The 13,551-nt window shown below is 41.3% G+C and overlaps 1 protein-coding gene across 1 annotated transcript; it reads left to right on the forward strand.

Annotated features, from left to right (window-relative positions):
- The first annotated feature begins 1,090 nt into the window (after positions 1-1,090).
- ZCCHC9 (zinc finger CCHC-type containing 9) lies at positions 1,091-8,895 on the forward strand. The gene is made up of 5 exons (XM_063456764.1): positions 1,091-1,496; positions 3,805-3,955; positions 5,349-5,441; positions 7,787-7,855; positions 8,733-8,895. The coding sequence occupies exons 1-5, from the start codon at positions 1,161-1,163 to the stop codon at positions 8,846-8,848; spliced, it is 765 nt and encodes a 254-aa protein (XP_063312834.1). The 5' UTR covers positions 1,091-1,160; the 3' UTR covers positions 8,849-8,895.
- The last annotated feature ends 4,656 nt before the right edge of the window (positions 8,896-13,551 follow it).

The following is a 13,551-nucleotide window of genomic DNA, read 5'->3' on the forward strand; positions in this document are numbered from 1 at the left end:
GGGGTTTTAACCCCTTCAGCAACTTGGGGTGGGAGGGAGAGGGGACCTGCAGTGCCAGGAAAACGGTTTGTTTTCCTGGCACTCGAAAGTCCCTTTAATAAAGAGTTCCATATTGATAGTGTGTCAGAGTGTATAACTGAGTGCCACTGCAATAATAATAATAATAATGTGTCTCTAAACTACAAGAAATGTGTTTAGAAATCAGTCTGTAGTAAATACACCGTTTATGTTCTAAATTACATTTTAGTTGTAGAAATTGTTAGTAAGTCCCCTAACATTTTTTTGATCCGTCCACCTGGCTACATCCCTAAAATTAAAGTGTCCCTCTTTGTCCATTTGAAGTGTTGCATGGTATGAAAACCCGAGTCAGTGGGACAGAGGTGACCAATTCAGATTGTCAGATGCTGAACGCTTGGGAGTCATAGCAGCATGATTGGCTGAGTTACTTCATGGCCTGGGCAGAGTTCACTGCAATAGAAACAAAGATTGTATATTAGCAGCAAATTCAGGAACTTGCTATATCTTTGAAATGTTTTAAAATCTGTTTTACATTTATTTTAGGATATCTAAATAATGCAGAAATCTCCCAAATATGGGCAATTGAATAAAACCTTGACCCATCTCTTTCCTTGTGCAAGCCAACTCTGTGTCTGCGTGGAGTGTGTGTTTTGGTCATAAAGGAACAGTGGCATCAAAACTCCTATGCAGCAACAACAAAAAAACAAAACACATTTTGTTGATTTTTTTTTTTTTAATTATTATTATTCATTCCAATAAAAAAAAAAAAAAAAAAAGCAGCATGTTAATGTGGAACTTTGCCAAAACTTGCGCTTGTGGTCAGGGAATTAATCTTCCACCGGGCCGGTCAGTGACGTCACTTCCGTATTTCGTTCGGCGCACGAACGACCTTCCATCCACTTAGAATAATTTCCGAATGCCTGTACAATTTTTCACATAATCCGTTTACTTTGCCACTGGTGGCTTCTTAAAGAGCGGAACCCGCCAACCCGTGGAATCCACATAATGACCGCAATGATATTCCCTGACCCACACTTGCCAATAACAAACATGGCCGCTGGAAGCTCGCCTGCCTTCCACTTCCGGAAATCTGCGACGTCGCTTTAGACTGCACGTTCCGTACAGCAGGCAGAGCACGCAACATGACCCGCTGGGCCAGGCATGGTAAGAACAGCATCGCGGACCCGAATCGGAAAGTCTGCCCAGCTTCATCCTGGCAGGAGCTGCAGGGGGGAGCTGATAGGAAGAACAACAACAATGGGGGCTCTGGGCCGGCTAAAAGGGGGGCTCCCGAGCCATGGAATGGGCCCCAGGGAAAGAGGAGGAAAATCAAACCCAGTAAGGATTCCTACCTGAACCAGGATGTGAATGGATTCAGGGAGTACCAGGAGGCCCAGGACAGCAGCTCCTTCCACAGGAAGGATGAGAGGAGGGAGAACAGGAGGCTGAAAAGACAAACTAACAAGAAGGACAGGATGGTGAGGGGAAACCAACAATGGGGTGATATATAAAACTTGTATAAATAATATATTTTGTAAAAAGTGTCTTATGAGAACATTGTGTATCACGTTCTAGCGAAAGCGTTTGAGTTGTATTCTTTAGCCCATGGGTCCTCAAACTCCGGCCCCCCAGATGTTGTTAAACTACAACTCCCATGATTCTCTGGCTATCTATGTAATTCAAAGAATCATGGGAGTTGTAGTTCAGCAACATCTGGGGGCCGGAGTTTAAAGGACCCATGCTCTAGCGTAATGTCGCTGCTTTGGCTATCAGTAAGAGAAAAGAGAGCGAAAAAAATATATGTAAAAATAGTTTATGTACGTAAAGATTGCAGAGATCAGAAAAGCTCCTAATGTAAAGCAGTCAGTGGTCTTGTGCAGTCATTCCAGAAGAATTAAGCTTTTAAGGGAATCATGACATGTCCCACATGTCATGTGTCCTTAAGGGGTTAATGGGCCACTAGGAGGTTGCTATGGTCCATGCTAAGCAATGGTAGCAGTTCATTCATGTAGCGATCTGTGTGTCAAAAGCAAAGTAAAATGTGCTCAGTAGTATAAACCATCCAGTAGAGGTCTCCCGTATACACAAACCCCCACGTTCCTAACTCGGATACAAGTTAAAAAAACAAAAACTTGGTTTAAAAGTTTCTAGTAAAAAGAAATTGAATGAGGAGGAAAAGGTATCCTAAATAGGATGAATAGTCTGCTCTCTGGTATTCCTAGTCTGAAAGAGTATCTGTCGTATCCGTACGTATTTCACTGCCTGTCAACCTTACCAAATAGAATATAACAAATTAAATCATGGAGGAAAACCAGTAAATTAATTGTCTGTCAAGCGCACACGGTATTGTCATATCACTCAACGTGCGCTTCACCCTTAGCACTGGAATCATTAAAAATGCAAACCATCATTGAAAATGCCGGGTTTAAATTACCCCTCCTAAAGTGCCAACTGGTTGACCCCATTTGATCATGTGGCCAGTCTTAAATTTCGTTTTTGTTTCATTTTCACACCGAATGATAATCCATTAGGATATATTTTAAGCGTGCAAGTTTCAAAATGCGTAAATGCATCGGAAAATCATATAGTATATGGTGGATGGAGTTATTGATTGTAACCGCTTGTATTGGTCAAAGGAGGCAGCGCTATACACTAGTTCCCCCAATCACGTTTAGGTGGTAGATGAGGACTCATTACTTCATGCAAATAATCAGTGACATGCCTTCTTGGTTGGCATGAAAACATAAACAAAAGGGGCACGTGTTCCCTGTAATTGAAGAATGATTGAGTACCTTAGCGAGAGGACGCCAAGTTCCTGAACGGGATAAATATGGTAAGTATATATGAATAACAAATACCGGGTTGTCAGATGGTGACAGACCCTGATTATTCAAACCTATATGTTGCACTGGTGAATATGGACAATTGAGACACAGAAGATCTCCGAGGTATAAGGTGATCGGCATGTATTAAAATTCACCTGGAAACCGCCAGTGTATTAGAGCTAGTGTAGGCTAAACAGGGAACTGCCTAGAAGAGTCATTCACCAAAATAAATGTCTGGGATAGATTAGAATAGTACCTGTCAGTAGCTGAAACGCCTCTATGTTGTAAACATCCATCCTTTTATCGAGGAACAATGTTAAAATAGTGCTAGCAGTAAAACAATGTGGATCCTGTCTAAATTTTTACAATGACTGCTGTTTCTAAGCACAGCCTTGTAAGGATACCACAGAGCCCCTGACACGTGGGTTTCGCCACTAGGTTCATCAGATCGTTCCTCGATAAAAGGATGGACATTTACTACAGAGTCATTTCATCTACTGACATGCCCTCGAAGGCACAGACAGGGAACCAGCAATAGCTTTACTAGTGGAGTTACATTTATCACTGCAGGACCTATAACTCTGCAATTTATGAGTTAGTTTATTTTTTCTGCTTTATTTTGTAACACTATTTATGTGATAGTTCCCCACTGACTCTCTTCTAGCACATTCAGCAGCTCTGTCTCCTGGGAGGAGAATGCGTTGTGACCATGATGTGCACTCAATGTGTGTCCACCAAACACAAAACGTGGGTGAGATTGATCTAGCCAGACACTAGTTTCAGGCAAGACCTGGTGGCATGCCCAAGACCGCAAAATGTGACTGATTTTAAGATCTTAATTAGTTATTTACAGAAGTTCAAAAAAGTAACCATTTGCATTGTTTCATTTTATTATATTGGGTCTGGTTAAATATCCATCACTTTTACACTAAATAAATGCATGTACTGTTCTTTCCTTTAGATCTGTTTTCATTGTCGGAAGCCTGGGCATGGCATGGCAGATTGTGCAGCAGTGTTGAGATGTCAAGAAGCTGGAACAGGAATCTGTTTTCGCTGCGGGTCTACAGAGCATGAAGTCACTAAATGCAGAGCTAAAGTGGATCCAGGCCTTGGTACATGTGAGATATATGATATGCTTTGGGAATAATCGTATGAAAGTATGTGTTGTAGAAGTTGCAAATTCATAATGGCTCATGTAGGTTAAGGGATACTGAATTCTTACCATAAATATTCTTAGACTCCCATAACCCTCTGGAGTTCTGTGCTTGGATAACAATTACAGGATTGTGGCATGGTTCACCATCTGCTGTGGGTAGTTCCCCATGTCCTTAAAAGGACAATAGTGTGAACTGAGAGCAAATCTCTTGTTTGATGTTTGAGCCATCTATCTAAAGTATGAAGAACTGTGCCCATTGATGTTTGTGGGGTAGAGTTGATTGTGCAGTTAAATCTTGCATAACTACGATTGACAGATGGTGTTTTATAATCTGCAAGTGCTCCTGATACAATAAGTGTGGAATGAGTGCAGACCTTTTACATAGTAGGACATTAGTTAATTTGGTTCTCTGATATTAAATTAATATAAATTCTTAATATACAATTTGATGATTACAGGTTGACATTTTTTAAGAGAAAAGCTTTCAGGAAATGTTAGTTGTCTTTTCTTAGTTTTGCAAAGAGTTGATGTAAATGCAAGCATAGGGGAATGTTTTCAAGTTATTATTTTATAAAAATCACCCAGGAAACCAATGTGATCATGAGCACCTATTCTATAATCATTTACTTGCTATAGTCTAATTATATCAGCTGACAGGAGCATGGGCTGTGAATAAGCAATTGTAATTTACATTCATTCTCCCGACTCATTCCTTATTATTGGAACACTATAGGGTCAGGACTACAAACATATATTCCTGACCCTAAAGTGTTAAAAACACACGTTGGGTCCCTGGATCCCCCTTAACCCTTTAAATCATAAAAAAGAAAAAAGTTTTTAAAAACGTACCTTTTCTCCAGCGCCGCGTGCTCCTTCCGCCTCTCTGGTTGACATCGTCAGAACTGATGATCTTAGCCAATCACAGTACTTTCCCATATGAATGATCTCAGCCAAAGAGGCATGTCTGGGAGGGGTTTCAAATGCCGCTCTAGCCAATCCATGCATCTCTGCATATATGTTAAATATAGAAAAACGCTCTCGTAATATTAAAAAGTCACCGTTCCCCTTTAAAATATCTTCATAAGTCATCCACTTTTTACTCAAGATGGTAGGGTGTTCATTAGCTGAATTTAATATAAGTAATAAATATGCAGTCTAGCCATCGTGATTTAAAAAATATATTGTACAGATTGTGTTATGTCCTTTTGCTAATTTGATTAATATTCTTATGCAACTAAGTCACCTGGCTTATAGCTTTGTGTCTGTTCCATGTCATTTATATCTCTGAAACATCCAGAACATCAATCATTTTATATGTAATTGTGCAAATATGGTTTTGTCTCTTTTAGGAGAGTTTCCATATGCCAAGTGTTTCATATGTGGAGAGATGGGGCATTTATCACGTTCATGTCCAGACAATCCTAAAGGACTCTATGGTGCAGGTAAAGAATTTGTAATATATATATATATTTTTTCTCTGTTATTTCCTTTTCAAGGTGATGCTGAAATAAGTGTTATGAAAAATTGTTAACCATACCAATTTTGGTCATCAGTACATGGTGATCTGAACAAATCACCCTAAAATAAATTTTCTTCCCCCAGCACTGTGCAAAGCTTGATTGGTCTAAAAATACTTTCTGAACCTTGTCTGTTTAGTTGCATAATTTATGAACAAACTTAAATTGTGTTGCTGAGACCTTTCAGGTAAATCTGCTTAAACCGCCCTAGTCACACCCCCTTTTATGTGACCTGCACAGCAAGTACTTCCTGAAAAAGAACCTAGATATTTTGTTTCTGTATCGCACAGTCTATTTAATCTAGAATTCTTCTCTTCGCACCTGTTAATAGTCTCCTCAGGTGAATCCTGTGTATGATCAATTTACAGAACAGGAGATAACAACTTCTAAAGAAAGTTATCTGAAAAAAAATAAATGTTTTTTTTAATGCAGGGTGGTGTGACTAGGGCCTCATGGACTGAAACAAATATGATTTAACTCCTAAATGGCAGATAATTGCACGGGCATGATCTATGCACCCAAACTGCTTCATTAAGCTAAAGGTTTTTTTGGTGACTATAGTATCCTTTAAAAAAAATTATCATTTTTTAAAATATATATTTATGTCTACACACACAGCATAGACAACATGCACCAAGCAAACTAACTCCATACAACGTGTTTTGTATACTATCATGCCTTAAGAAACACCTAAAGGGTGCCTGTCGTGGTGCCTAAAGCATAAAATGTAATCTATACATTGTGCTAGCAAATTAATTGTTTGGGAGAGTAACCTATTTAAAAACGTTGATGCCCAAGAACTCACTGACCAGGGAGAGCAGTAGAGACCTCCCATAGATAGTCCTTCTGCTCTCCACACATAGCAACATTAGTGCATGCACTATGGTCACTCTGCTTGCACTGGCTAGGAAGTATAAGAATGGTGTCACTCCGGTCAGACGCTGACATCACAGATGAGGTTTGCTCTTCTTGGGGACATATCCCGAAGCAGGGCAAATCAAATAAGACTGCGGGAGTAGTAAAGGCAAACTGGAGGTAGGTGTTAGAGAAGAGTAACACTGACGTTGCTGAAGACATGGTGGCATGGGTCAGAGGTAAGGTGAATTTATATCTCTAAACGTTACATTAAATGCATCCTTTTTTGGCGATATGTGACTTTTTTAGTGATTTATGTCAGGGCTTGACAAATCTGTTTGGAATCTAGGAGCCAGCTAAAAAAAATTAGGAGCCAGTTTTTTTAAAACTAGCGAAGTTAATTTTACGAGAAATATACCATTCTTAAAGGGACACTAAAGTCACAGGAACCACTACAGCTTAATGTAGTTGTTCTGGTGCCTGTAGCCTGTCTATGCAGACTTTTCAATGTAAACACTGCCTTTTCAGGGAAAAGGCAGTGTTTACATTGCTGCCAAGTAACACCTCTGGCGTGGGAAAGAAGGTGAGTAAAAACACCTCTCTCGTAATCGGAGGGGTGCAGGTACCTAAACAGACACAAGAAGGCACACTCTGTGACAGTGACGCACACGCACACACACTGACGGAGAGAGACACGCTCATCCTGTGTGTGAGGGAGCAGTGATGTTTAAGCGGCTCCTCTCTGCTCCCATGCCGGGGCCGGAATGACGTCATATTCCGTCTCCCCCGAATCACTATACAGTGCCAGGGAGCAGAGAGGAGCCAATGGAAGATCACTGCTCCCTTGTGTTCTACCTCAGCCGACCACAGCGATGTTCCGCAGGCTGGCCACCTGCACGCTGCTTCAGTCGGCCACCTCCACGCTCCTCAGGTTGACCAGCCGGCTCCATTGTTCGCTTATCCTTCCTAGCTAAAGGGCTTCAAATCCCAGTCGCCAGGGTAACATTTCTAATCGCCATGGCGACCTGGCGCCTGGGATTTGTCGAGCCCTGATTTATGTTAAGGTGAACCTATCACTTTAATAAGTCTTGTTAATTTGATTAGTGAACACTATTTCTATGTATAATATTGATTAAACAATGATACATCCAACAGCTGAGTGCAGCATTAACACTTTGTGTATTATGCAGATTGTCAAGTCATTAAGAAATCTTCCATGTTTAGATTGTAGTTGATGTGGAAAACCTGTCTGATTATCTGTTCACAGATTTAGAGATGTCTGATATTTAAAAAAAGTATGTATTTGTGCACTCTGATTAATATTTTCTGGCACCTTGTTACAAAAAGAAATGTAGATGTTTCCCTTTGTGATGCATGCGCACTAGTTTTATTAAGTGGATATGTCTTTCCCGCAGGTGGCAGCTGTAGGATTTGTGGTTCAGTGGAACATTTTCAGAGAGACTGCCCGGAGCATCATAACTCAGGTGAGGATTAGTTACAAAATAATTTTTAAAGGGCCAGTACAGGTTACCCTCTACAAATTCATTGCAAGCAGAAATCGCAGACGAGTACCTCCCAGACCAAGAAAGCAGCCTTACTATAGCTGTCTGTCTGCTGAGTGTTTTCCTCCATGTGACGTTCTCAGTTGGGTCCTGTAGCAGTTTAGATTTGTGTATTTGTGCTGTACAAATAATGGTGCTGTCGTCACCTAGACAAACAGAACCCTATCCCGATGTGCAAACCTCCTCTTCTCTGCTCACGGAAGCTTCTCTAGTGACTGCTGCAAAACACTAAAGCCTGGTTTTGGGCGAACCAGGGCTTCTATGAGTTACAACTATCGAATAGTGGATCATTTAAAATGTTCAATTTGTTGTGCTGTAACAGATTATTTTCTGTCAACTTGAATCAGTCTAGCAATCCTCATGTTAACTGTAAACCTTGGCCAGCTAATATCTCTCGGTGCTGCCCTTGCAGTAAGCCCCCCTATTAACTCCTAACCAACATTACACGATTACTAAACATTAGCCCCACACCACCTTGACACTAATACTTAACACTTACCTTTATATAATTTAATGTAAAAGATGTATAACATCATACCGTGCATTGTGGGTAAATAATGCCATTTCTTAATCATTTGACTCGTGGTTTATTATGTTCCAAGAAACCATCAATGGCATTATTTTCCTTTGATACATGGTTCATATGTCATATCTATCTATCTACCGATCGATCTCTCTGAATTGTTAGCATTCCAGTTTTCTAACTCTTATCTGCCAAGCAGTTCATCAGTAGTACATTTTTGAGGTGAGAGCTTTGTGGGGTTTTTTTGTTTTTCCAATAAATTTTGTTCTCTTGCAGCACAAATGACAGTTGGCAGATGGTCATATGGAATGAGCGCAGATCATGAAGAAATCCCAGTGGTTCCAAAAATCCAGAATGTCACCAAGAAGACACCTAAGATTGTCACTTTCTGACATCATATTGCAAAATATAACTGACAGTGACTTTTCTGCTGTTTTTTTTTTTTTTGCACTTGTTAAGATAAAAAAAATAATTTCTCTGACAGAGTTAAAACAACAAAAGAAATTTGAAGTTGAATTTCATCTGAAGCTTATAATTGTACAGTTACTTCTGTTATATTGTGGATATCTGCTGGATTATTGAAGAAAGTAATTTTATATATATTACATTATCAGAAATGCACCACTCTTCTGATTTTTTTAAGGGCTGTTGCAATATAAAAATTGTTTTCCAACTACTGAAATCATTTAACTTGTTTTATTGAATTACTTGTTAAATGTATTCATGGTCTTTGGAGTACAAGATTATATGCACTTCTCTTGTAATACATGTTTGTAAATGTGTGATACATTTCCTATATTAAGGCGTCTGGAGGAAGCAGGGAAGGATATGAAGGTTTAACAATTTTAAAATGATAAATATAAGCCTTTCAAACCTTGTCAGTTTCTGTTACTAGAGTACAGGTGCAATTGAAAACAGTAATGTAATTTATGCCAAATATGTGTGATTTAAAGTGCACTTAAAGGGAAACTCCAGTGCCAGAAAAACGATCCGTTTTTCTGGCACTGGAGGGTCCCTCTCCCTCCCACCCACCAATCCCCGGTTACTGAAGGGGTGAAAACCCCTTCAGTCACTTACCAGGGGCAGCGACAGGTCCCACGTCGCTGCTTCCTCCTCCCCCGCCGCTCCTCCTTCTGGTTACGTCGGCCGGTGGGCGAGACTGATCTCGCCCGCCGGCCGAGGAGACCTAATGCGCATGCGCGGCAATGCCGCGCATGCGCATTAGCGCACCCCATAGGAAAGCATTGAAAATGAATTTCAATGCTTCCCTATGGGGAATAGAGCGACGCTGGAGGTCCTCACACAGCGTGAGGACGTCCAGCGACGCTCTAGCACAGAAAACCTGTGCTATGAAGCAGGAAGTGTCCTCTAGTGGCTGTCTAATAGACAGCCACTAGGGGAGGACTTAACCCTGCAAGGTAAATATTGCAGTTTTAAAAAAACTGCAATAATTACACTTGCAGGGTTAAGGGTAGTGGGAGTTGGCACCCAGACCACTCCAATGAGCTGAAGTGGTCTGGGTGCCTGGAGTGTCCCTTTAACAGAGCAGGAGGTAAGAACATCTAAAGTAAACACATTGAGCTCTTCAATTAATACACAAAGAGACTTAACTCCTAAATACATTGAGATATATTTGAGAAGTGATACTGTGTGGGCAGAATCTATAGACCAGACCTGCCTTATTAAGCTAAAGAGATTTTGGTAGAGTATCCCTTTAATTAAAAAAAATAAATAAAAAAAATACTTGCCAAGTTTTATACCAGGCCTGTCCAACCTGCAGCCCCCCAGATGTTGCTGAACTACAACTCTCATGATTCTTTCAATGAAACAGCCAGGGAGTCATGGGAGTTTTAGTTCAGCAACATCTGGCGGGCCGCAGGTTGGACAGGCCTGTTTTATGAAAGAAATGTGGTAGATGTTTCAGTAAAACATTAAGAATGAGGTTTTAGGACAGGACAAGTCTGTGCTGGTAGACTATAAAGGAGGGGATGAAACTGGGCACCATCTTGGCTAGTCTCCTCTGTGTCCCTAATCCATTCTTCCCCGGCACTCCCTAAACACTGCTTGCATGTCCAGGTGGTGGAGCCCGGAGGACATCAAAGCAAAGAAGAGGAGAGGAAAGAGCAAGAGTCTGAGCCACCGGGAGCTGCCTCCAGGATGCCATAACAGTTGTAGCTAGGAAATTAAACCAATTGCTAACTTGGATCCATACCCTTGAGAATTTGACCTCATGGTCGAGCTAAATTATTTAGAAACTAGTAGTTGAGTGATTTTTAGGATATCTTGTAACTCTGCTGTGATGTCCTGTGTTTTCTTTATTTGATGTATGTAATATCTGCTAAAGAGACAGTCAACACTTGTTTATGGTTTACTTCAATGCTAAAATTCGCTCTTTGTGTATATGTCATGCCTTTTCCTTTTTTCTTATTCAAAAAAGAGGTAATAGACAAAAGTCCCACCAACTTCACTGAAATTAAAGGGAATCTCCAGTGCCAGGAAAACGATCCGTTTTCCTGGCACTGGAGGGTCCCTCTCCCTCCCTCCCTCCCACCTATCAATCCCCAGTTACTGAAGGGGTGAAAACTCCTTCAGTCACTTACCTGAGGCAGCGGCGATGTTCCTCGCCGCTGTCTCCCCCTCTGTATTGCGTCGGCCGGTGGGCGAGACTGATCCCGCCCACCAGCCGAGGAGACCTAATGCGCATGCACGGCAATGCCGCGCATGTGCATTAGCGCTCCCCATAGGAAAGCATTGAAAAATAATTTCAATGCTTTCTTATGGGGATTTGAGCGACACAGCGTGAGGACATCCAGTGACGCTCTAGCACAGGTTTCCTGTGCTATAGAGCAGGAAGTGACCTCTAGTGGCTGTCTAGCAGACAGCCACTAGAGGTGGAGTTAACCCTGCAAGGTAATTATTGCAGGTTTATAAAAAACTGCAATAATTACACTTGCAGGGTTAGGAGTAGTGGGAGTTGGCACCCAGACCACTCCAATGGGCAGAAGTGGTCTGGGTGCCTGGAGTGTCCCTTTAAGTGAATGATTAACTATTATGCAGCTAACCATAGGATTTGCACATGTCAAATGCCTTTTTGTTTTACTATATATTTTTAAAGAATCTTCTGTAGTATATTCATATTTTCATACCTTCCAATATGCCCGGATGTGGTGTCATGCATGTGGGGACACGAAGGAAATGTCTGCAATCAGCCCAGTGAGAGCACTTTAAACAATGCTTTTTATAATGACCGGGCATTAAACCCATGCCCAGAGCACTTCAGTGGTACGCTGCTTATTTGCTGTTTTAAGTCAGGTCATCAAGACAGGCTGTCAGTCTGACATGCATTCACTGACAGACACTCTGGACAGCCCCACTCATGTGCAACAGTGAATTTCTCTGAGCGTGGGCTTAATTCACTGTTTATGCGAGCTATCTTGAAGTCCTGTAAAATCAAGCCAACAAATTAAAGGGAGACACCAGGCACCCAGACCACTTCTGCCCATTGCAGTGGTCTGGATACCAACCCCCACTACTCTTAACCCTGCCAGGTAATTATTGCAGTTTTTATAAACTGCAATAATTACCTGGCAGGGTTAAGTCCTCCTCTGGTGGCTGTCTATTAGACAGCCACTAGAGGGACCTCCGTGTTCTTAGAACACGAAAAAAAAATTTGAACGATGATGGACGTTCTCACGCTGTTCATGAGGACCTCCAGCGTCGCCAAAATTCCCATAGGAAAGCATTGAATAATGATTTCCTATGGGGAGGTCTAATGCCTTTTCCTGGCACTGGAGAGTCCCTTTAACCCCTTAAGGAAACATGACATGTGTCACATGTCATGCTACCCTTTTATTCCAGAAGTTTGGTCCTTAAGTGGTTAAGGGATCCTGACCAATAGGAATCCTGTGGAATGGGAAATGTGCAGCGGAACTAGCCGACTGCTTGCCATTGATGTAGTGATAAGACTGACCCAAGGAAAATAAGTGGGATAGAAAATTAAGAACTATGGGAACAGAAGCAGTTAAGGGATCGAGGTCTCTCTCCAAACACCAGCTATTCCATTTCCACCCCAATGGGTGCAAGGTAGCATCTTCTAGTGCCAGGAGTCCAGGAGTTTCATAACAGGTCCTTAGATCTCTGTGATTGACCATCAAACTGTTATAGGAAACAAACAATTCCATATATCATAAGTCTCTGAGAAGTGTCAAAACTGTGTATGATGCGAAGCAAGACAACTTAACCAAAGTTTGGGTGATGTGTGTGTGGGTGGCGTTGTGGTGTCACCAATGAGTTGTCGTAGCAGTGAACTGTGTGTATATATAGGTGATAGTAGGGTCAGAGGTGTGGCCTCCGCTTCCAGCCTCCCTGTCCGCCCCCTAGACACCGGTATTTCCGGCCCATTTGGTTCTGTGTTTGCCCTCATCCCCGCCTCTATCTCCTGTCCTCTGGGCGTAAGTGTTGTGCCGGGGTTGAGGAGTGTCTTTCCCTAGCTTAATTTTAAAATTGTTGAAGTAAGTCCTGGAGTTGTTGCTCGTCTTACCTGACCATTAGTATTGGTAATGATGGACAGCAGCACAAGAACAAGCACTTAGTACAGCTTCATCGTTAGATCTCTTCTAAAAAAAAAATGGGATTGGTTATACCTTCTATCTCTTCTCAGAAATCGTGAGGAACAATTTGACACATAGTGTATTCAGCTCCTATTATATTCCCTTATTTTATAATAGTGGAGCCTATACTGCAAAGAGATTTCTGTGTAATTGGCACAAACATTAATTGGATGGCCTCCAGTTCTGAATGTTTTCCAAACCCAGAGGATGGAGGAAGAAGACTTACTGTAAAGAGACAATCTAAATTATAGGTAAATAATTACTTTAGGAACTGTGAGTTAATCCCTTAAGGACAGAGGCAATTGTCCAAGTGCTAAACCAAAACAAAACCTATAATTTGAGCTATATGTCTATATGTTTGAGCTATTAAGTGCACCCACACATATTATAAATAATTTTGTTCAGGAGAAATAGGGCTTTAATTTCACATCAAATATTTATATAGGGCATGCCATTTAAAATGAATAAAATATAAAAAAAGTGAG

Source organism: Pelobates fuscus, chromosome 5, assembly GCF_036172605.1.
Source record: "Pelobates fuscus isolate aPelFus1 chromosome 5, aPelFus1.pri, whole genome shotgun sequence".
NCBI classification, from domain to species: domain Eukaryota; kingdom Metazoa; phylum Chordata; class Amphibia; order Anura; family Pelobatidae; genus Pelobates; species Pelobates fuscus.